General features: G+C 38.2%; 1 protein-coding gene across 1 annotated transcript in view; it reads left to right on the forward strand.

The window, feature by feature from the left end:
- Window positions 1-24,379, forward strand: part of LOC112121265 (neurobeachin) — a 959,539-nt gene that overhangs the window by 218,066 nt on the left and 717,094 nt on the right. Inside the window, exons 10-13 of the mRNA XM_029911962.1 lie at window positions 172-305; window positions 12,023-12,131; window positions 18,118-18,270; window positions 18,738-18,906. Of these exons, the coding sequence (XP_029767822.1) occupies window positions 172-305; window positions 12,023-12,131; window positions 18,118-18,270; window positions 18,738-18,906 (565 nt within the window). The remainder of the gene's footprint in view (window positions 1-171; window positions 306-12,022; window positions 12,132-18,117; window positions 18,271-18,737; window positions 18,907-24,379) is intronic.

The raw sequence follows: 24,379 nt of genomic DNA on the forward strand, positions 1-24,379 counted from the left end.
AGAGATTATAGCATTTAGACTAAATTGACAGAAAATAAAAAGCACAGTAAATCATTTTGTCTTTGAAGCGCCATTGGTAACTAGTTTTTAATTATTAGACATTTATGGTAAAATGTGATAATGGCAAATACAAACTAACACTGAGAAACTTTTTTTTGATTTTTAATATAGGATGTGAAAGCTATAGTAACCCACTCAATTCACAGTGCAATTCATTCGATTGGAGGGATTCAAGTTCTTTTTCCTCTCTTTGCCCAGTTAGACAATCGACAACTAAATGACAGTCAAATGGAAACAACTGTCTGGTAAGCTTATTTCAAGCAATTTACATAAAGTATGCTAGCAACATTTTTCTTTCTCTTGTTGTAATTTGGTTAATATAAATGCAGTGAGTGACTTATGTGCGCTCTTCTTTCTGTTTCTAGCATGAAAACATCAACTTTTTAAATGGCATTTACCACTGACTTTTATTTTTCCTGGAAGTGCTCCACCCCTGCCATGCCCCTACTCTGCCTCTTCCTCCAAGGCCCCACCCTCGCTCCGCCTCTTCCCATCCCCACTCCAACCCCTCCCCCGAGGCCCCTGGCACTAGCTGCTCTCCGCCCTCCCCCTGCTGCCAAACAGCTGTGACTGGTGGGTGCTGAGCACCCACTATTTTTTTCCCATGAGTGTGAGAGTCCCGGAGCATAGAGTCGGCACCTAAGGCATTTACCATGGTACTGTATAGTATCGTGCTGAAGAATGCTTTTAAACTAAAGGAAATTCCATAGGAAAATGAAACTAATGTAGTGCACTAAACATGGAGTTCAATCTACCAGGGGTGCATGTACAAAGTATGTATAGTTTGTTAATGCTGTAGGTCTTGCTTAATTAAAATTCTCCTTTAGTTGGCCTACTATCCCAAATTAACAAAGGACATGGCTCTGGTGAATAAATCTGTTGGAGAAGACTGCACATGCTGTATCAGGATAGAGAGGAGGACCCTGGTCTATTAGCCATAGGTACAGCTCTGAGTTATCCAGAATGATGGCTGTGGCTCAGTGCATATCATTAGTGTTGAAGGGCTTGAGCTGTTAGTCAGCCAACACAGATATGACAGTGTACTTTGAGAACTGTCTCTGTGTTTCCCCATGTGTAAGATATGTACAACGGGGATGCTGATATTCAAGAATCTTCTAGAAAACAATGTCTTGCTGGGTGGGTAGGAGCACTCCCCCTCATGGATTTGAATGTTTAGAGTCTGCACAAGTGCTGTGCAACTCAAACCTCTTTCCAGGGCTAATCGCATAGGGGCCTTCTTCCCCTGCCCGGAACGTTGGCCAGATGTTTTTTTAATAAACTCTTTTGTGTATTTTATTGTAATTAATAGCTGTGAATAATTTCTAGTCATTTTAGATAGTTCTTTAGGAAGTGTATAAATTGTAAAATTTTCTGCTCTGTTGTATGTTTTTAATTCTTAGACACAGAAAATGCACTTCAGGATTAGAATAAATGGGAAATCAGACTTTCAGTTATTTGTAAGTTCAGTGGTATTTTTGAAAGAGTGGTTAACTGAAGAATGGTTAAACTAGTGTTAAAGTAACACCAAACTTTTGACAGACTGTGGAAAATCTTAAATTTTGTGTTCATTTCAGTTGTAAGATAAATGTCCTATATTTCATTCTATTTTTAGCAGCAAGGCCAGTGTGGTGATGTAGTGGCAAATTGTATGCTCCCTTTTATAGTGAGCACCTTAAGCACCTTTCACTTGAATTGGGTACTGAAATAGAAATGATTTCCAAAAACAGTATTGAAAATTCCTATATTCAATGTGTATGTTTTCCAGTACATAGATATAAATTAATCACTGGATTTCCCCTGAAATAACTATACTCTGTCTGTACCACGTGATATTGATTTGCCCCCTGCCCCTGTGCTAATCCCTCCATGTTTTACCCAGATAGAGTAGTTGTGTACTTCCGTAGGTGGGATACTCACTTATTGCTAACAGATTTAATTGTGCTTTGCACATGATGAATTTTACTTTGCAGTTTGTAAATGCAGAAATGAAAAAATGCTTGGTTTGAAGTAACTGAAGGGAGTATTTATTTATCTGTGAACTTAATAGCATAGAAATAAACAAAATGACCCATTCTAGTTTTAGGAAGCTTTAGATATGACAAAACCTACTTTATATTCAATTTATTAAACTTATTTTGTAGACAGTAAAATAATAAATTGCCCTGACTCTTCTGTTTGAAGCACTTAAGTGAGATTATAATGTGAGTTTTAGAAAACCCTCTTTCACTCTGTGGTTTCCCTAGTGAAAACACTAAATCCAATTTTAAATGCATATGGCTGTTTATGGAGTTAGTGTAACTTTGACGAGAAAGACATTTGCTCTAATTGAATCAGGCAATACATTCCTTTTTTTTAAGGTATTGACGTTCTTATGGAATCAGATTATTATTTAATTTCTAATCAGAATCTGGAACCTATCACGCTAAACACTATGCAAACATACTGTACCAAGATGCAGTCACTGTTCTGAAGAGCAAATAATAAAAAAGACTCAAACAGATGACAGATTGGGGTAAGAGATGTAACAAAAATGATCGAGCTGGTGATTGTTACACATTATATTTTTATTTTACTTTTTTATAGGATAGAGGTGGGATGAGGATTATGGCAGGATAGGGGAATTAAAATAAACAAGGATGTAGGAAAATGAAAGAAGGGGAGAAGGGACATTGAGGAGAATGGAAAAGTCAGATGGGGAAAGGCACTAGAGAGGGAAGGATGTGGAGGCATAGACATTAGGGAGACTAAGGCTTGCTGTGTGGCAGGATTGTGATGGAGAGGAGAGTGTCCCTTACCTATATAACTTTTGTTAACTTTCCTTATTTTCTATTTTGTAAAGTTTAGCTTCTTGTGTATTTCACTTTTTACCCAGTTGCTACTTTTTCAAAATTTTATAATTGATTTTCCCTAATTCAAATTTTTAATCTTTGCCTATTTTCTGTTTAAACATAAATGTAATCAATACCTTGTCTGTCCTATGTAAATTTATAAAGAGAGATTATTACAATATGTTTAACAAAATAGCATTCTTTCAAACAAAACAGTTAAGCCCCATCTTCGTAAAAAGCAAATAGGCCAGAACATAACGTGTATTATCTCCCTGAAGAAAGTAAGTCCAAATGACTTTTGATGTCACCAAACCTTTTGCTTTGTAAAGACCGGCTACAATTGCTTTCACCTCTCTCTCTTTCTCGGGGGGCGGGGCAAATTGGGTGACTCTTTTGTAAGTGGGCCCTGATGTCTCTTGCCTTGTAGCTGGGAGACCTCAAGGAGGGCTGATGCTCCAAAACAAATATTGTAGGCTTCCAACCTTTTTTTCCCTTTTATTTTCTCAAAGAATCAAAATCTGTTTAATAAATTCAAGTCCTTTTGAAATCTATTTTTCTAGATTTAAAGGGCTGGGTAAAGATTTATGGTCCCAACAAGGTTCCTACTTTAAATTTTATTCTCTTTGACATACTGATACCTTAATTTCCCCAAAAATGATAGATTTAGTATGAATAAAATGTTTAATTACTGTGCTGGGCAATCCTACCTCAGCAACCCAATGGCCTGCTGATATTCTTGTTCAGTTCATTATTGTCCCATAGCTCTGTCTTATCTGTTCCAGTCTTGTGAGCGGGCCAAATAATGAAATATCCAACAATTTTGCTGTCTAAACACTGTAGAGATTCTTGTACTTATCTGCTCAGAGAAGAGAGCAGCAGAAAAATGTGAACTGCAGTCTACACTAAACTCAGTTGTTGGTCTAATTTGAGACCATCCATCATTCAGTGTCTTTTTTCAGAAGGGGGAACTTGAATGCTAACAATTTCTTCTTTTCCTCTTGCTTCTCAGAGATAGTAGTTATAGTAGAAAATTCTGCAGTTTGTCAGAGATATTTATCTACCAGCAAGAGAGGTATTATGCTACATATTTTGTGGTACAGCTGTAGATCCTTTTGATAATATATATTGGGATTATAATATCAGAGGATTAACATTGTTCAGCAATGCTCTTATATTTGTGTCACTGTTGGTATTAATTCAGGTGTACTTCTCATCATTGACATTAATATTGAATTTGACAGTGTATGAAGTATAATCTTCTCAATTCCTGTGCAAATCATAGGTGACAAATTCTAATTCAGATGATTTTTCTGGTTTTGCTGATAATGATTCAGTACATCTGGAGAAAAATCCTGAAAGAAGTAGGAGGATTAAAATTGTTTGATAGACTAGATTAGGGTTAAAGCATTTAGAGGCAAAATAAGACTTGGACCCAATCTTTCATACACTTATTCTAGAAATGGCAGTCCAGGATTGCAGACTACATACTTTAGACAGAGGAAATCAAGAAGAATCAGAAAGATATCACATATGTGGGAAGTAAATAAAATAACTAGAGTTGTTAAAGTTTTCTAAATACTGATTTTAGACAAAGCAGAGATGAATTTGTTGCAAAAAAAAAAAAAAATTCTTCCCCTTTTTCAAACACCTCTAGTAATAGCATTCTTCTGTATTTTTAGCTCAGTCAGTCCAGATTGAAATGATGTTGTCTGCCTCTTGAGAGAGAAGTGTGAATGAAAAAAAAATGACAGCCTTGCATCCATGTTTCTGTTCTTTCTTTATCTCCACCTCTGAATAGTTTCCAGTGTCTGCCCTGCCTTCGTCAATCAAATATCTTGCAGTATCAGTGATTTTTCTAGGCTTTTTGTGTTTGTTTTTTCTTTGTTCCTGTCTTTGCAGTTTGCAGTTATACCTCATGTATTGGATAGCTTTAGGAGCACGGGAAGAACAAAATGGGGAGGGGTGAAGATAGGAAATGTCATTTGTGTCTCAAACTTTTACCATAGGTTGGTTTCTTTTAATCTGCTAGTCTACAGCAACACTGTTTAAGAGCATACTTGTTCTGATCTGGGTTTTGGAAATTTTTTCTATCACTAATATGTCCCACTCATTGACGTGGTCATGAAAATAATGAGAGAGACACACCGCAATATGATTAAATATGGAGACCGGAACTTTATTTAAAACTATTACCTTTCCTGGGGTAACAACCCCAAGCTACCTGACAGGGTTGTTCCATTGCAGTTCTCCACTGGCTCTAATGGCCCCAGGCACTACAAACCTGTGGGTGGATATGAAGGCCATGCTCCCTCTACACCTTCAAGCCTAGCCAGGGACCCAGACTGGAAGTCAGTCTGGTCCCATCCCACTTCTCTAATGCTGGAGATAGGAGACATGAAAGGAGGGGAGTTGCATGCTGCATGAGACATCTAATACCTCAGAACTGTCCTAAGAACCAATGTATGTCCAAGCAGCTCACTGAGTTACAGGGACCTCAAATCAGACCTTTCTAATGTACCAACCAACCTGCCAACATCACGACAGTTGTAATATAACCCCCAAAACAGACATGCTGGACAGACGGTAAAAACCCATATAGCAGTTCACCAGTTTTGCTATATGGGAAAAGTCCCTTTCAGACCTCAAAACTGGGGATCAGCCTAGCCTTTGGCATTGAAGGAGATCCAGCAACCAGATTATGGGTGAGAAGGGTGGGGCTGAAACATAGTACCCTAAATGGCTACTTGCCAGGCAGCAGATAGTAGCAATTTCCCTTCCACTCCATCTCCTGCAGGGAGGAACTAATCACTTTGGGTCCATTACCAGTCCCACAGTCAGTGGCAGCAGTGGTGGGAGGTCAGGCTTTGATGGCTGGATCCAGAATGTGATACCCTTCTCCCTAGCCTGAAGCACAAGGAAAGGGGAAGAGGATGGGAAGGGAAAGAGGAAGAAGCATTCTCCTTCCCTCCCTTCCTCCACACACATTGAAGGCAAGTGGAAGGGGGACAGGGAACTTAGAAAAGCAGAGGGAGCATATGGAGACTAACCTAGCTAGTTGTTCCTGGTTAAGATCTTATCTGAACACATGCACAGCCCAGAATGTCTCCACTGCTCCACCACTGAGTAATAATAGGAAACATTGGGGCCCTTCCTATTTTATAACTAACATGTTTTAGAAGGCATGATTAAATCTGAACAAGTCTATTTAATTTGCTGAACAAAGGGATGCTTCCAGATATGCACAGCAGGATGACTTCAGCTTTAGAGTCCTAGTACAATTCTATTTTGCACTCTGTAAGAAGGTAATTTTCCCAACCTGCACTACAAACACAATCAACACAGTAAGTAAAGTCTGAACAAGGCCTCTTCATGTGTTTGATCTTATTAACGAAGAAATGAACAATAAGGTAATGAAGATCAGCTTAAACCTTCTCCCTGTGGCATGATTACTTCTAAAGTGAAGCAGATTAAGTGGTGAGTCACCTACTTCAGTGAGTCAGCAAAACTCATTTAACCCTTTCCCAACAGGATTAACTCTTGTTGAAAAAGTGAGATGCTACAGACTTTTACCAGTTTGTTACCTTCTTTATAATTATCCCCAAATCACATTTGTCAGTGGATTGGAAAAGTTAACTCCAGGTAGTTTAGTAAATTTCTTTGTCAAAACTGAACACAGCTTTTAGGTGTAGGACTATATATATGTTTCCCTTATATTAATTTTCTCTCTTTATGTCTAGCAAATACTAGTGAATATGTTAACAACTTTTGATACAATAGATCAATTGGTGCTTTTGTTTCCTCTTTGGGAATTATGAAATGTGAATGGGATCAGTTTTTAATGAATTCTCTCCAAAGTTAACCAGATACAGAATGTTGCAGTTTTCCATCCTTTCACATCTCCTGCTCAATGTACATGCCATACTATTAGTGGAGACTGTAAGACCTTTGCAACAGCACTTCCTTCCTACTGTTTCCATCAAACCTCACTTCTATAATTTTCTTACATCCACCTGCCTAAATAATGTACAGTTCCAGGGGACACTTAGCTAGCTTCAAATTTATGGAGGAAATGCTGGTGGGCAGGGGAAAAATAGAAGAATTTAGGCACAGCATGACTCTTCCCTCTATTAAGGGATATTTTCTATTTTGAATCAATGGCTCACCCTCTCAAGCTGTTATAGAATCAATTTCCATAGAGTCTCAGAAAGCAACAGTGGCCAAAGTTTCTTTTACCATCTTTGGTTGATTTGTAGACTTAGAACTCTCCTTCACTAATACAGACCGTGCCATGTTTATCCATTGCTTCATTATCTCTGCAATGTATTATTATTATATTACAAACTCCCCTTCTACTTCTCCTCCCCCCACCCCAGATTTCTATTGAAGCATTTGTTGTTTGATATGGATAAATGATACGTCTGTTAGGTGATCTGGTCTGTAAGGGACATGGTGATATTTCAGCCCATTTAGGAGCATGTTCTCCAGTTAATCAAATGTTTTGGATCCATAAAGCAATAATAAATTGCTCTCAAAGGAGGAAACATTCATTTTAGAGTTTGTTAAAGAAAGTTGCCTATTGTTCATTGATTCACTCAGTATAGACCATACAGCTGGGATCTTCAAATGTTACAAATGAATTGTCTTTATACTTGAAAATGTTTCGCGGTCTGAATATCCAACTTGAAGGAACTATACAAGAAGCTATTTTGATTATGAGCAAAAGTTATTGCTTTTTTTGTTTTTTTTTAAGAATGAGGATTATCACATTCTGGAATTATGAAACCCATTATCCAAAATCTGTGTTTTTATGCCTGTAAGCTGTAAAACTATCATCCTTCTGTTTAAGGGGTGGCATTGCTAAGTAGCTTTTTGGTAACAGAAGATGATTTACACATAATAGGGATTCATATTAAATCATGTTTCTGCATGAAGGAAATCAGTTTATAGAGAAGTTAAATAATTAATGTACTGACTTTATAATGCATATGACAAAACAAATTATGTTGTGCCTAAATTATATAGGAAAAATAGCCAGCAAGTGCAAATATAAAGGATATCTTAGTCTCCCTGTTGAATCCATAAGTTATTCCCATAGCACATATATTTTCTGATAAATATCTCCACCTTTCTGATTAAAAGCTTTCTTACCCTTCCAAGAGTACACTTGTTGGTACATTTGTGGGGGGAAAAAAAAGTTTGTAGTAGATTATTCATATAACCAGTTCCAGGTATTTATCATGATAAAGTACATATAATCTTCCAGAGACTGTTATCTCCATTACTTGCTAATTCTTGAATAAGAGGAGTAGCATGATTCATTGAAAAGTGTGGCAATTTCCTGCTGTGGATTGAAAAGTATTGCTGGAAACATATCCTGATGTCCTGAGATCAACACATTTTTCATCAGAAAACACAGTATCTGTTTTCTTCTGTATTCGTTTACATGCATACTTGCCATTGTGTATATCGTATATTTTAGCTGTTGTGCAGGCAACCTGATGTGTTCTAGGTGGGACATGGTATAGAGGAGATGTAGGAATGGGCTGAAGTATCCTTTATATTTGCCTTTGTATCTAGGGGAGTTGGAAATAGGCAAGAATGGAGAGAAATTTTGTATGGCAGTGCACAGAATTTTGCAAGTTTAATGTGAGCCCTGCAGCAATCCGATGCATTTTAGTTACTGGTAAGTTTGTTAAATTCTGTTTGAAAAATGTTCATCTTGGAAGATGGCCTTCTAAACAATATTACTTCCATTATGTCACCAGTAATCATTTTTAAAGCTTCTTTTTGGCTTCATGGTTCTGCTGATAAAATAAATGTTATACTTTAAAGACTTCAGCTATAGCTCATTTGCTAACATTTTGAATGGCCGACTTAATACAATTAACTGTTAGTTTGACTAGCTCTAGAAATAGACAGTATTAAAAACTAGGGGCCTAATCCTCTGAGATGATACCTTCTCAAACAAGACCCTCAGAATTCAGTGTCAGAGAGAGTGATTACTTGTTTATTTTAGTACTATTTATGCTTGGTTGGGAAGTCAGTCTCAATAAATGTTAAAGTGGAACTTACAGGGGGGGTTGAAAGGAAGTAACTTTCAAATTTGTGTAATAGTTAGATCCTTCAGGTAGGCAGATAAAACTTTCCATAGTGTAAAACATACATGTTAGATAATGTACAGTGTATAAAAGAGGAGAGGCCTGTCTCTGTCCTCTTTTCTTTAATTAATATTTTGTACAGGAGCTGTTATTTAATGTAGTCTGTCCCTTTCCCAAGCCAATGACTGAAATGTGTATGCAAGACTTCCACAACAAATTCAGGCCAAGCATGTAATTTTTCTGTCCTTTCCTTTAATCATCTCATTTCTATGCTATATGTGCAATGGCAGTTTAAAAACAAATATTTGTGAAGTGGCTTTACAGATCTTTTATATCATTTGACATGTTAGACGCCCCTTAATAGCTCTGTGTTCTCTTTAGTAATATACATAAACCATTTTTTCTCTAGTTATGTTTAACTAGCTAAATGTAGTCAGTTCTGTTGTCTTATACAGAATTTGCCCCAAACTTCTTGATGGTTATATCTTTAGGTGAATGTGAGATGGCTCCATTTAACCTCTAATTTCTCTGGTACTTGTAATTTTAATTATTTTAGGTTTGCAGTGGCCCATTAACATGTTCTCTCTCAAAGATTTGATTTATACTCTATATGGTACTAATGGCTTTTCCCCATAAAATACCATATTTGTTTGTTGTGGTGGTGGTTGTTGTTTATATTTATATTACAGTAGTGCCCAGAGGCCTCATACGAAACTGGGGCCCCATTGTTCTAAAGACAGTATGAATATATAGTAAGAGTAAGTCTTTATCAGTGATTTTACAATCAAAATAGACAAGACGAACAAATGGTTAGAGGCACAGAGAGGTGAAGTAACTTGCCCAGGGTCACATAGTAGGTCCCTGGCAGAACTGGGGAAAAAACAGGTGTTCTGAGTCCCAGTTTACCCCCATATTAAATAGTCCATCAACCATTATAATTTCTAATAATAATTTCTGATTTTTATATCAATCCTATTCATGATTATAATTCTAGGGCCTAATTTCACAATGATTTATGCTTTTCCTTAACTTTACACACATGGTGAGCAGTCCTGTTGAAGAAAAGGGGACTATTCCCAGTGCATAGAATTAAGTACAGGTATAAAATCTATGCAGGATTGGCATATTAGGTTGTGACTAGTTTAAACAATTATATTTCTAAATATAGGTCAATCTGGAATGTTGTATATGTCAGTTTTTTGTAAAACACAGTTTGCCTCTCTTGAGCTGCTAAAGAGTAAAGTTGTTCACTATAGATATACTTAATAAAATACAGTGCTTTTCTATCAGGATAAAAAATAAAGCTGATGAATTTTACTTGATTTGAAATGAATGACAGTTTGACAGACTGATTTGATTAAAAGCTTTTGAGTACTGTAATTGGATATTGTCTGTGTTCTTTACTGCTGATAATTTGTAGAGGATACCGTGTGTGGATTTATACTGATTATTGTACAATAATAAAGCAAGACAAGACACTAGATCCTATTCACAGCATGCATTCTGACTACACTGTGTACTTTCATCTCAGCGCTCCTCACCAGGAATACTGCTTCCTGTTTCCCTCCTTGTGCCGATAATCTTTTTGGTGCTGACGTGGATTACCTGGTCTCAAAATGTTTTCAGAAATAAAAAGTTGTGTTTGAGAAGCAGTAGAACCTTTAGTTAGATTCTTTAAGTAAAATTTAAATTTGTAAAGTGTAGGGTTGATATTATCTTTAATTCATTCTTCCACAGTTGCCAGTACACAAATTAATTTTCCCGGGAGAATTCTTATAACAAACTAAATATATGGGGACAAATAGATATTTGCCTCTAAATTTGAATGAATTTTTGTTACTTTATTTTTAAAAGGGTTATATTTAAGGCCTTTGGTACACTACAGTTCATTTCCAACAATCCAACAGCTCTCTGGCTTATTTAAAAAATCATCCAGTGGAAAAAAATGTGCTCCTCTTTTTAATCTCTGCCATGAGTTCCTATTTTTCCCCTTCTGTGTACTTCTGAACAACAGATGAATGCATTTCTTTCTCTTCCTCTGACTCCACCTTATTAATGCATTTCTTTTCCTTGCTACATTGCTCTGACCTTGCTTTGTTAATTGCTTTTTTCTTCTTCTCAATTAACTGGTTTCTCACACATCCCTCTATCACCCTGGGTCCTCACAATATATATTTTCACCTTTTTTTGGCAAGTCTGTCTTCTATAGTCTCTCCCACCTTTTCTTCTGTTCCTTCAAATAGTAGTCTTTTGTGACCACTTTTTTTGTCTCTCCGTCCCAGCTAAGCATCTTGTTCACAGAGAGGGGCTGAGCACTACTGGCCTGGAGGCTGGTTTCTTTGATTCTCCTGGACTGGTCTCTTCTTTACACTTTTCCCAACAGGTGAAACTGATCTTTAGCCCATACTACGGTGCACATTGGACCATGTTGTGTGGCCAGATATTGATGCCTGGAGTCTGTCCTCAGGGTTGTTGGGGAGGAAGGAAACACTCAACACCACAGCTCCATTGTGCTGTGTTCTGGATAGTATTGCCTGCATGAATACATATCTGCTTTAGTAGTAACCATAGAGACTGGAGTGATGGTGTAAAGTGGCCAGAAGTTTGGTCTGAAATTTACAAGGTTTCTCTTGATTTTGAAGTTTAAAAGATTGCTGAGACAACCTCCGTCTACACCAATCTAGGTCTGTCAGTTGGATCTCACTCATCAGTTCCTGCCTCATCCAACTGCCCATGACTTTGATAGCAGGTTCTGGAAGTGGGTGTTTAAAACTTGGGGCAGTCCTGGCCAAAGTAGGAGAGTTGACATAGATGATCATCACCCCTAGTTTGAATATGATTGCAAAAGTAATGTAATATGTGAATAATTGACTAAAAACTATTCAGCATAAAATGTGAAATTTCTGGTTTCATACTTAAAAATAAAGTTCACTTTAAGCTTGTTTCTTCTCACTTAATAACTGATGACTAGTGAAAACACAACAGGTTGCTTTTAGAACATTTTAAATCTGATTAATGCCTGTACTTTACATGCAGTGCCACCCTTTTGGCTTTCCTGGTCGAACTTCTTAAGAGTTCAGTAGCCATGCAAGAACAAATGCTGGGTGGAAAAGGCTTTTTAGTCATTGGCTACCTCCTTGAAAAGGTAAGTTGTATTAATATTATTCTTTGCATTAATACGATCATTCTGAAAACCTAGCTGAATACAGTATTTTCAGTCATGTATTTTTTTGTGCTACTAGTCTTTTAGTTCTCCATGTTAGTAAGTATCTAGGAAGTTCTGTAATTTTAATATTTTATATGCTGTTTACAGGATGCTTTTCTTCTTTTCCGGCCTGATAGTTCACGTCATGTACTAATGTTCAGAAATCCCTTTTCTCTTTCCTCATATTTATTAGTAACTTCCCTTTAAGCTCAGATAAGTCTTACCCCTCAAATCCTGTGTAGAACTGGAAAGCCAAGTTTAAACATAGTGAGCACTCTTTAAAAGTTCCTCCAGTTTTTGTTTATTTTTATTATTTCATTTTATTTACACATACAATCCACATCAAAAGGAGTAACTATCTCTTATTCTAGGCACCCCTGAAAATTCCTTAAATATACAGTTTTGAATAGACAAATGCTGTAATGTCCCTTCAACCATTAACTAACAAAACAATAATAATAGGGAATGGGCTACCATCAAGAGCAGTCTCCTTCCAAAGAGTTCCCATTCCTTCATATCTAGGAAAAACAAATGAGTCTTGCATCATGTCCCGAAGTTCACTAAGCTTTGGTTATTTATGATTGGATGAGTAATGAATCCGAAACCTGAGGAGTTCTTGTCAGATGTGCTCCACCAGCTGCCTCCTTGACTCAGGAAGGAATGGACTTCTCTACCAGTAATAGACCTAGTACTTGTCTACAAGTAGTTGCCAACCAAGAAGAGCATATCATCCAAACCTATGCTGTTGGAACAAATGATCCCAACACCTCCAAGCACAGATGTAGCATTTGTTCCCTCCAGAACTTACTTTGCTCCCATGGTGCCAGATAGTTCAGACCAAATTCTTGAAATTTAGTCCTCAAAGTAATTTTCCCCATAATGGAAGGTATTTGTATCAGCAGCCAAGTGGAGACAGTTTAGAACAGCCAAGCTGTCCACCACTTGAAACGAAATCACTGACTGAAACTTAGTAGATGCTATTATGGAGCAAAATAAATGTTTCTTTCCTTGTACTGCCAAGGCAAAAGACTTTAAAAACACCTTAATGAGCCCTAGACTTGGAACCACTAGCACTCTAGTCACCCTACTACCTATTCCAGTTACTGTAAACTTAAGTGACCTATGATGAAGGTGTGAAAGAGGAAACTTCATTGATAGTTGGGAACAAAATGTGTTATAAAATTCCATTAAATCATAAATGTGGGTCCCTTACTGTAACAGTATTGTCACATAAAGCCTCCTGAAAATTTACTGGTTCCATTCGTTTCTGAGGGTGAACATCAAAAATGGTTTATCACTATAGGAGAAGTGAGTTCCAACCTGAAATTCAAAGAAGGCAATGACTGATATATAAGGGTATCATTTCCACCTTCTTTTCCATTCTGAGCATCAGATCAAGTTTGACCAGCTGCATGAATTGAGCTGAAAAACATCTGCGATAGTGCTATTGGTGCCAGAATGGCCACATACAGTTTATTTTAGATAGGATAACACTTTTTTTTTTTTAAAGACGGACTACAAATCCTCATGTTTCAAGGTATTTGCAAATCATTAAGTGATTAAGTTTATGAACACACTTCTCTTAAGAGCATTTTATTCATAATTCAGTTGCTTTCCTTGCCAGATGGCTTCTGTACTGTGGAAGACTGTGCATGGTTAGTAAACAGGGCCGGCTCCAGGGTTTTGGCTGCTCCAAGCAGCCCAAAAAAAAAAAAAAAAAAAAAGCCGCGATTGCGACCCGCGGCTGCAATTCGGCCGAAGGTCCTTCGCTTCCAGCATGAGTGAGGGACCGTCCGCCGAATTGCCGCTGAATTGCTGGACCTGCCGCCCCTCTCCGGAGGGCTGCCCCAAGCACCTGCTTGCCAAGCTGGTGCCTGGAGCCGGCCCTGTTAGTAAAACACAGGGAAGCCTCTGGAAGGAAGATAAAACTCAATTTGTCTAGTCCCTTTGGAAGTTACTTTTAATTTAATTATGATGATCTAGGCCTACAAGTGTGCAATAGGTTTCTGAAAGTGTTTAAAGGATAATCTAAAACACATAAGACACAGGGTGAATGAAGAGTTTCAGTCCCCCAGAGCAAGAGTTTTTTTTCTTTCCACCTCTCCCCACCCACCAGGACTTGCAAGATCCACTATCAAGACTTTTCACCATTTTTCTACTTATTGGTCAGTAATAGGACAGGATGCTCTGACGAATGATTCCTTCCATAAAACTAATATTCGGTCACAAATTCCAAATGAATATACCAGCTGTCATATAAAGCCCAATTGGTCCCTGATTTAATCTTCATTATTTGGAGATTAAATTTGGTTAGGATTTTTTCCCATGGATGGGAATTGCACAACACCACATTCCAATACCTCTTCCATGAGTGGGGCACCTCATGTTTGGACCTTTTCGCAATCTGTGAGAACTGCAAATTTGCCCTCTATTGCTCCAGAGGGATGGTGGGAGATGACTCAGGGCGACATCCTTCTCCTTTCCCTCCTCCTGCAAGTCATCTGCAAGATTCATCAGGATCGAGCAAGAGTGATACTAACAGCCCCATTTTGGCCATGACAGTGCTGGTTCATGGACCTCCTGAAATGGTCTGCCTGCACATCGCTCTGCCTCTCCACAGAGCCGGATCTCCTCATTCAAGACCAGGGCCAGCTCCGGCATCCTAGCCCTCTTCACCTCACAGCTTTGTTTTTGGATGGAGCTCAAGCTCTGGCAGTGCCTGCTCCACCCCAGTGCATTGTATCCTTACTCAAAGCAGAAGAACATCCACCAGAGCCTGCTACCAAGTGAAATGAAAGCACTTCACCTCCTGGGCACACCATCAGCAATACCCACTCACGACGATATCCATACCTATTGTCCTGAACTGCCTTCTTGAACTCAAGATTTCGGGCCTAGCCCTTAGCTCCATATGCGTCCACCTGGTGGCATTCAGTGCCTTCCTCCACCCAATGGATGGCATTTCTGTGTTTACACACCCTACTATAGTCTGTTCCCTAAACGGCCTGCTCCACACCTTCCCTTCATTACAAAAACTCACACCCTTGTGGGACCTTAATCTTGTTCTCACTGCTCTCAGAAAACCGCTCTTTGAACTCCTGGTGATGTCCTCCCTTTCATATTGCTCCATGAAGGTAATCTTCGTACTGGCCATTACCGTGGCTAGATGGGTCACTGAACTAGTGGCCATGATGGCTGAGCCCCCAGACACCATATTACACAAAGGCAAAGTGTCTTTGCATCTACACCCTAAATTACTTCCTAAGGTGGTGTCCAAGTTCCACCTCAATCAGTGTATACACCTCAGTTTTCTACGCTAAACCCTACACCTCAACTGCGGACAGACTCCTCCACTCCCTTGATGTCTGCAACAAACCCTTGACTTCCGAACATCATCATAACTCTGTTAGCAATTGCCAAATGATGCAAGGGCCACACCCTTTCCTCACAACTCATTTCCAAATGGGTCTCTGGGTGCATCCAGGAATGCTACACGTTCAGCAACATGAGGCAACCTGATGTCATCACGGCGCACTGTACCAGACTCAAGCAGCCATGTCGCCTGTGCACATTTTTACCTCAAATTACACCATTGCCCAAGCAGCAGCAGCAAATGCAGGAGTAGGCCAAGCTGTATTGCACTCAGTACTTTCACCCCCATTCTCGCACCCACCCTCCATGCTGATCACTGCTTGCCACTCACCCACATTTGGAATCCATATAGGGACCATCATTTGAAGGAGACGAGGAGGTTACTTACCTGTAGCTGGAGGTTCTTCAAGATGTGTGGTCCCTATTTGGATTCCAATATCTGCCCTCCTTCTCCTCTGCTCCACACCGGAATATTCAGCAGTAAGAAGGGCAAGGGAGAGGCGTCAACCCACATGGCCTATTATAACCTCGGACAGAAGCACGAGGCGACGCACAACGCATGCAGGTTAATGGACTCTGCTATGAAACCTTCCAGGGCTGGCACATGGCGCACATGTGCACCCATGTTTAGAATCCAAATAGGGATCCCACATCTTGAAGAACCTCCAGTTACAGGTAAATAACGTCCTCTCTTACTTACCTGGTAAATGCTCCTGTCAAACTTGCAGCTATAAGAGAAGAATTATTATTTTTCATTTCACATCTAGCCTCACTATTCTTATTGTAGATTTCTCTACACTTACATGCATATGACCGAATAGAATGGAGAGAGATTATTTTCTGACTTGCGCATCAAATGAACTCTTATCTATGTGTCAGTTGCAAAATGTTTTTACTGGTGGTGATGCATTATTCCCACTCTACCTACCACCTGATTTGTGATCAAGAGGTTGACCCTTGCCTCCAATTGGTCCATGCATGATGCCAGCCCCCATAGCCCACTTGTTAAATTTTCAAACACCTTCATGCTTCCTCCCATGCTGCCCCTCATGCTTCGGAGAAGCTCACCATAAACATGCACAAAGCTACCTGATTATCTACATTCAAAACTCTAATTTGTCATAATGCCTACAAAATAATTGATAACCGTTAGGCTGCTGGTGTGCTGTGACCACTGCCTATCACCAATATTGTCTGATTGTTTCCTTTATACTCCATTGTCTGTCTGTCTGTCTGTCTGTCTGTCTGTCTCTCTCTCTCTCTCTCTATCATTTGTCTTATACTTAGATTGTAAGCTCTTTTGGGTAGGGGCAATTTTTTTGTTCTGTGTTTGTACAGTGTCTAGCACAATGGAGTCATGGTCCATGACTAAGCCTCCTAAGGTGTGTTTACACAACATTTTGAAGCAAGCCTCCAAGTCTGGGTTGACAATGGGGCTAGTGGGCTTGTGCTAGCACTCTAAAAATAGTTGTATAGATAGAGCTTTGAAATTTCATCTCAGGCTCTGAAGCCCACCCTACTCTTTAGTATTCAGAGCCTGAGCTCCAGAGCCTTGCTCTATAATGCTGTGTAGACATACCGCTAGGTGCTACAATAATACAAATGAAGAAGAAAGAACCTATCTTAAGTCTCAAATCTCAGGCTGAGTTGCAGCATTGACAATTAGAAAAGAAAATCTTTTACTTGTTAAGGAATATACCATATTTTCTCAGTTAATAGACATAGAACATTAAAAATAACTGATACCCTTACAATGGCATTGTGTTGCTGCTCAACACTATTGTTTTCTCTTGTTTACTTAAAAAAAAAATGTAAAATGGATCTACATGTCATATCACTTCAAGTGAGAAAATAGCACTTCATCCATGATTTTACACTGTATGCTATGAAACTGAAGGCTTCTTTAAATAAAAAGGTAGTAAGAAAAAAAAATCTAAATTCAAACTACTCTATAGGTTTAAAAACAAAAGCCTGCTTGCTCAGTTGTGTATTGAGACACCCATTAACTTGGGGAAAAAATGTTCCACCATAAAATATTTAAGTAGTTCACAGCACTGAAGAAATGCTGAAGAATTCAAAAGGAATTAACGAGACACAACACTTCAAAGAGTGGAAGACTGACTATGATATGGAGGAAAATAAAATGGAGAAAACAGGAAAAAAAATAATCTTAGCTGCAGATATTTGAGCATAGTTTCAAAGCAAATATTGAAGTTAAGATTCAAACACCTTATCAGTAAGCAAAAAGGAGCATTTAAATCTTGACCATTACTGAGATGAATTATTAGTGAACACAATATTCATCTTTTGAACTGGGAAACTGTATGGACCAAAAAATAGTTTTCTTCTCTGTGAGAAAGACCAATAGTATGAGTTATGAGAATGTATATGTATTTGTCTGATTTTATTCTTGTCTTTAAGAATAAGAATGTAGCATTTTACTCGTGCTTAGTAAATACTGCCCCAGTTCAAATCTCTTCTTTTAGAGTAAGGCTGGAAGATTGAATGAAAGTGTATTAAGACCGAGTTTACATTTTTTTTTTCCTTTGTTCAGTCATCTAGAGTTCATATAACCAGGGCAGTTTTGGAGCAATTTTTGTCTTTTGCAAAATATCTGGATGGATTGTCACATGGAGCACCTTTACTGAAGCAATTGTGTGATCACATCCTTTTTAATCCTGCTATTTGGATACATACCCCTGCAAAGGTATGTGTACAGTGTAAATGTGTTGTTGCTTCTTGTACTGTAAAGTGACATACAAGTTTTCCTTTACCTATGGTAATTAATGCAGCTTACTTTTTTAAAATGCAGTATTAAATATTTGTAATTGTAAACCAAAGGCAAAAAATCCTGTAATTTGCAGTTTTACATCTAACATGTATACTGAGTTTTTAATTGTTCATCTTTTCTGTTAGGAAATATGATAGAAATGATTACTCATCCCCAATAAAAATCAACCTGCAGTTTTTTTCATGCATTGTGGTTTAAGACTGTATGAATGAAAACGAAATGCAAAATCTGAAAAATCATACTTCAAGCAGCCAAAATATGAGCCATTGGGGAAAAAAATCACTCATTCTATAATAATTTTAATTCACTTACTGTTAACATCTCTATTTAATATGAAAATAAGATTTAACTTTATATTTGTGGGCTATAATTTTATTCTTCAGGTGCAGCTTTCACTGTATACCTATCTGTCTGCTGAATTTATTGGCACTGCTACTATCTACACCACCATACGCAGAGTAGGAACAGTATTACAGCTAATGCACACACTGAAATACTACTACTGGGTAGTTAATCCTGCTGATAGCAGTGGCATTACTCCTAAAGGACTAGGTAAGTACAATACAGTACAATTCAATTTTATAACAAACTGATTATACAACTTTCTCATAATGAACAACGATAACAGCAATGGAAACGTGAGAGCTCGTGTAGCCGTTAGACAAGGAATTAGATGAAAGTTGATAATAGGTGCCAATGTGTGAAGCTGGCTGACAGCTTAAATACTACATAAATACTTACTTTCATGAAATATTAAATGATGTTTTATTGCACTTTATGCATCTCTTTTTGGGTACTTTTGAAAATAATCAATTTTTAGGTGTCTTCATAGATACCTGTGCTATGTGTTTAAAAAAAAAAAAGAAATTTTTGATTTTCTGATTTTTATTAACTTGTCATCCCTCACATACGATATAATTCTGTAGTTCTATATTTCTATAATACCTCTCTTCTGATTTGCTGCAGTTTGTAATAATTTTACAGTGCTCTCAGAAAATGCATTTTACATTGTGCCTGTCTTATAGGCAAAAGGAACCTTCACTGCACAAGATTTCACTTTTGCGTAGTGATAGACTACTGTCATAGGTGACCCTTAAAATTGTGTGGACAGCTCTGATTTTTGTCTCAGATCTCTAACGCCGTATTTTAAACTCAGTAATATTTTCTCTCTACTCTAATTTAACAGCATTTAGTTACATACAGGTTTTTAGCTCAGTAAGTAATTAAATGCAAAAACCACAATAATATATGAGGCTAAATTGAATCTATAGTATATGTGCAGGTTTTACGTACTGCAGTACTCCTGTTGCATTTAATGGACTACTCTTGGGTAAAGCAAACTTTTGGTTCAAAGGCTCTGAGAGCCACTGGAAGTTTACTAATTTCCTCCTCATCTTCTGATCTTTCCTATCCTGCTGACAAACTAAAAACTTAAGAGAAATTTTATTTCTGTGCTATAATAGTATCACACTGACATTTTTTAGTTTGAGAATACAGAAATTAAGGAAAAATATGAATAGTTTGGAATAACCATAAATTGTCAGGGAGCTGTTGGCATAATACGTTTTTTCCATTTCTTATGTTTATGAATAATAATGCAATTGCAGGGATAGAGCATCCCATAGAGAGGTATCCCCACTTTCGAAGTGAGGAGGCAGAGGATCTCAAAAGGAGTCACTACCAGAGCTAGGATTACACCTCAGGATTTCCTTGTTCCCAGCCCTCTGCTCATTCCTCTACATTATGCTTAGTTTTCTTTCTATGATAAAATGATAAAAAACTGCAAATGACTTTTTTGTGCTTACATTTTCCATTAAAGTGAATGAGAAGTCTATATAATAGTAAATTATGAAAACTACATCTGGTAACTGGTGGTTAAGTAGAGAAATAGCTTTTCTATAGATACCCACCTCAGAGATTTCCCATTATTGTCTTGCTTCAAGCATAAGACCAAGTGGGAACTTCAGTAACTTCACAGTTTGGAAACTTTGATGCACCCATAGAGGTGCCTCTTGCGTCCCTCAGTCAGGTTCCTTGGGATGTAGAACCTTGGCAGTACCAGAGGGGCAGAGGCTGCAGAGTATGCTAGGTTCAGGAATTATTATCATAAATCATCTTACTCTGTTCTGAGCCCGGTGAGATGACTGTGTGGTAAAACCAACCAACCAATCAAACAAACCTCAAACTGATTTTTGTCTACACTACAGATTCCAATGTTGCTATTCGTGGAACACCATCCATTGAGGGTGCTAGATTCCAAAAATCATAGTGTCTGTAAGTCCTGAACTATGGTCTGAAAATGTGTCAAATTAATTCAGGGCTTTAAATTTGATATCGAAGGGTTTTTTCCTCTTCAGAAAATCCACCTCATACTCACATGACAACTTATTATTGACCTATTCTCCATAATGTACCTAACTTTCTTGAATCTGCTTCAAATTGCAGACTCTGTCATGGGGTTTTCAGAATATGCCAGTCAAGCTCAGATAATATACAGTTCTTTCAGTCTGTAGATTTCTTAACAATTTAGAGTTCAAAGCTATGGGACACTTAACAGTATTTCAGTATTTGTTGAGTGCTACAGTATGTGCTATCAGGTATTGTATTTCCATCAGCATCAAGATGCTAATAAACCTCAGCCTTTCCAAAGCAAGTAATGAGAGATAATTGGATGCAAATTAGTAGCACTTTAATGTTGATGCCTTTAAAGCCTGTCTGCTAATGAATATGTTGGCAGTTTTATAAGAGACCTTAGAAGTGTAAGTATACCTAATTTTCAGTTTAAAATTAAAAAATTGATAGTGTTATGCTTCAAATAGCTTATGAAATACTGAAAAGGAATGCAAGAATTTCTAAATTTTCAATTTTATTTACAGTTTTAAAAATTGCTTAACTGATCACAATTTTGAAAAAATATAGAAATACTTGGATGGATCTGATTAATTTTTTGCACTTGAATTGCTTCAGTCCATATTAGCTATTCCATTTATCCAGTCCTTTTAAGGCATTGTGTTAAAGTTTAACAAATGCTTTAATAATTGTTTTAATGATTTTCTTTTAAAAAAATCATTTTGTAGTCTTGGATTTATGTCTCAGAGGATTACTTACAGTAAAGGCAGAAGATAATTCCTATAACAACAGCTCTTGAATTGTAGCATTCTTTCTTTGTGTTTTTATCACACTTCTCTGACTCACCAAATTTTAATCAAAGTGTAGTTTAGTATATAGTTTTAAGCAAAAATGTACTCACTGGCTATTATACAGTTATTTAAAAGTTTTTAAAAATTTAAAAAGAGACAACGTAGCTCACTTCTTTAAAAGAAATATTCCATATTCTCATTGTGTTAAAAGCTCAGCAGTCAGGAAGACAAGACCATTGCAGAGAAGCTAAATGAATTCTTTGCAATAGTCTCCAATGCAGAAGATAGGAGCTTCCCACCCCGAGCCATTCTTTTTAGGTGATAAACCTGAGGAACTGTCCAAAATTGAGGAGTCAGTACAGGAGGTTTTGGAAATAAATTAAACAGTAATAAGTCACCAGGACCACATGGTATTGACTGAAGATTTCTGAAGGAACTCAGATATGAAATTGCAGAACTACTAACTGTGGTATATAAACTATCACTAAAATTGGCCTCTGTTCCAGATGACTGAAAGATCTCTAACATAATACCAATTTTTTTTTTTTAAAAAGGCTCCAGAGGTGGTCCCGGCAATTCCAGGCCACTAAGCCTAACTTCAGTACCTGGCAAATTAGATGAAACTATAGGAAAGAACAGAATTATCAGACACCTAGATTAACACAATTTTGGGGGAAAGAGTCAGCATGGCTTTTGTAAAGGGAAATTATGCCTCCCAAATCTATTAAGATTCTTTGAGGGGGTTCAACAAACATGTGGACAAAGGTGATCCAGTGTGTATAGTATACTTGGACTTTCACAAAGCAACAAGGACCCTCACCAAAGGCTGTTAAACAAAGTCAGCAGTCATGGGATAAGAGGAAAGGTCCTCTCATGGATCAGGAAGTGGTTAAAAGATAGGAAACAAAGGGTAGGAACAAATGATCAGTTTTCAGAGTGGAAAGAGCTAAATAAGGGAGTTTCCAATGGACCAATACTGGGACCAGTGCTGTTCAACATATTCATAAATGATCTGGAAAAAGAGGTAAACAGTGACAAAGTTTGCAGATGATACAAAATTAGTCAAGATAGTTAAGTCCAAAGCAGACTGTGAGGAATTACAAAGGGGTCTCTCAAACCTGGATGACTGGGGAACAAAATAGTAATAGAAATTCAATGTTGATAAATTCAAAGTAATGCACAGTGGAAAACATAATCCTAACTATATATACAACATGATGGGGTTCTAAATTAGCTGTTACAACTAAAGAAAGAGATTGTGGATAGTTCTCTGAAAACAGCTCCTCAATGTGCAATGGCAGTCAAAAAAGCTAACAATGTTAGGAACAATTAGGAAAGGGATAGAAAAGAAGACAGTACATATCACAGTGCTACTGTATAAATTCATGGTATGCCCATACCATGAATACTGTGTGCAGTTCTGGTCACTGCATCTCAAAAAGGTATATTAGAATTGGAAAGATGCAGAGAAGGGTAACAAAAATCACAGTTCCTCGGGGCCAGGATAAATTTCACAACAGCAAGGGCTGTCTTACCACAGGACAGATAGCTTGCACTTCAGTCATAACTGAACACTATGGTATTGCATCCAGCGACAACAGTACATACTTGCCTCATGTTGTTAGGGCATATGTCCAATGTACATATGTGATGCTGCTTGCCAGAGTTTGCCCAACGTCCCTACAACTCTGGGTCAGGTAAGTATACTCCCCCACAAAGCATCAATTGAGCACTATTTTAATTTGGTATTTTGCCCTCACAGTACCGACCTGTTGGCTGCATCCAGGCAGTGCTCAAAAGGAGTGTCATTCATGACCCCATTGCCATCCAGTGCAAAAGTCACAGATGAGTCTGGGGACCCCCTCTGGACCACCCTGCAGATACAGGAACATGGATCCCAGAGGACATGAAACTGCACATAAAAGTCTTGGAGCTCAGAGTCTTCAGACTCACATGCAAGGCATTCTTTCTGATCTTATAACATTCTGTAGAATAGATACAGACAAACAGTACCTCAACAATATGCCATATGAGCAAGGGAGTGCCATCTTTTTCTCCCTCTTCAGGGAGGCAATCAAACTATGGAGCTGTTGCTAGCTGCATGGCATAATCCAGATAGCTCTCCACCTTCTGGGAGCCAAGAACATTTTCATAATTTCCTAATCAGGCAATCTGTCAAGAATCAGAGTGGATACTGCTGAAATCCATCACCAGGTCACTATTCCATCAATGGTGCCACCAAGCACAGTGCTGAGTGCCCAAGCTTCTATTCCAGAGGAGATAGGAGCCACAGGATCTGTGCCAGACATTTTCCTTTTGTAGGGGAATCAGGGCCACCTTTACACTTCGCCCATGGATTCTGCTAATCCCCAGGATCATTGCCGAGGTCAGATGAGACCATGACAAATTCATTTTCACAGCTCCCTACTGACCGAGTGGCCTGTTGTCCACACAACCCCTGATCAGGCTCCCTGGCCACCCAGACCTGGTGTCACAAAATCAAGATAAAGCATTCCATCCAGACCCAAAGTTGCTGAAAATGATGGCCAGGATGTTGACTGGTTGAGTGCCATGGAAAGGGATGGCCACTCACCCATCAAGGAAATCTTGTCACAGAGCAAGAAGCTTCCCAGGAGGAAAACTCCTCCAAATGGAAAAGGTTCTTGATATGGGTGGCCCAACACAGCCTAGAGTTGGGGCAGGTTCCAATACTGGGGATTCTGGACCATTTGCTGCAGTTAAAGTATATTGGGCTTTCATTTAGTTCAGTCAGAGTCCATCTAGAAGCCATATCATCCATTGATATAGCCACTCTTGGTCTTCCCTCATCTAATGGTATCTGAATTCCTTAGAGACCTAATGCATGCTTATTCATTGGTTACAGA

This window comes from Terrapene carolina, unplaced genomic scaffold (genome assembly GCF_002925995.2).
Source record: "Terrapene carolina triunguis isolate 2854851 unplaced genomic scaffold, T_m_triunguis-2.0 Scaffold139, whole genome shotgun sequence".
Classification (NCBI taxonomy): Eukaryota; Metazoa; Chordata; order Testudines; family Emydidae; genus Terrapene; species Terrapene triunguis.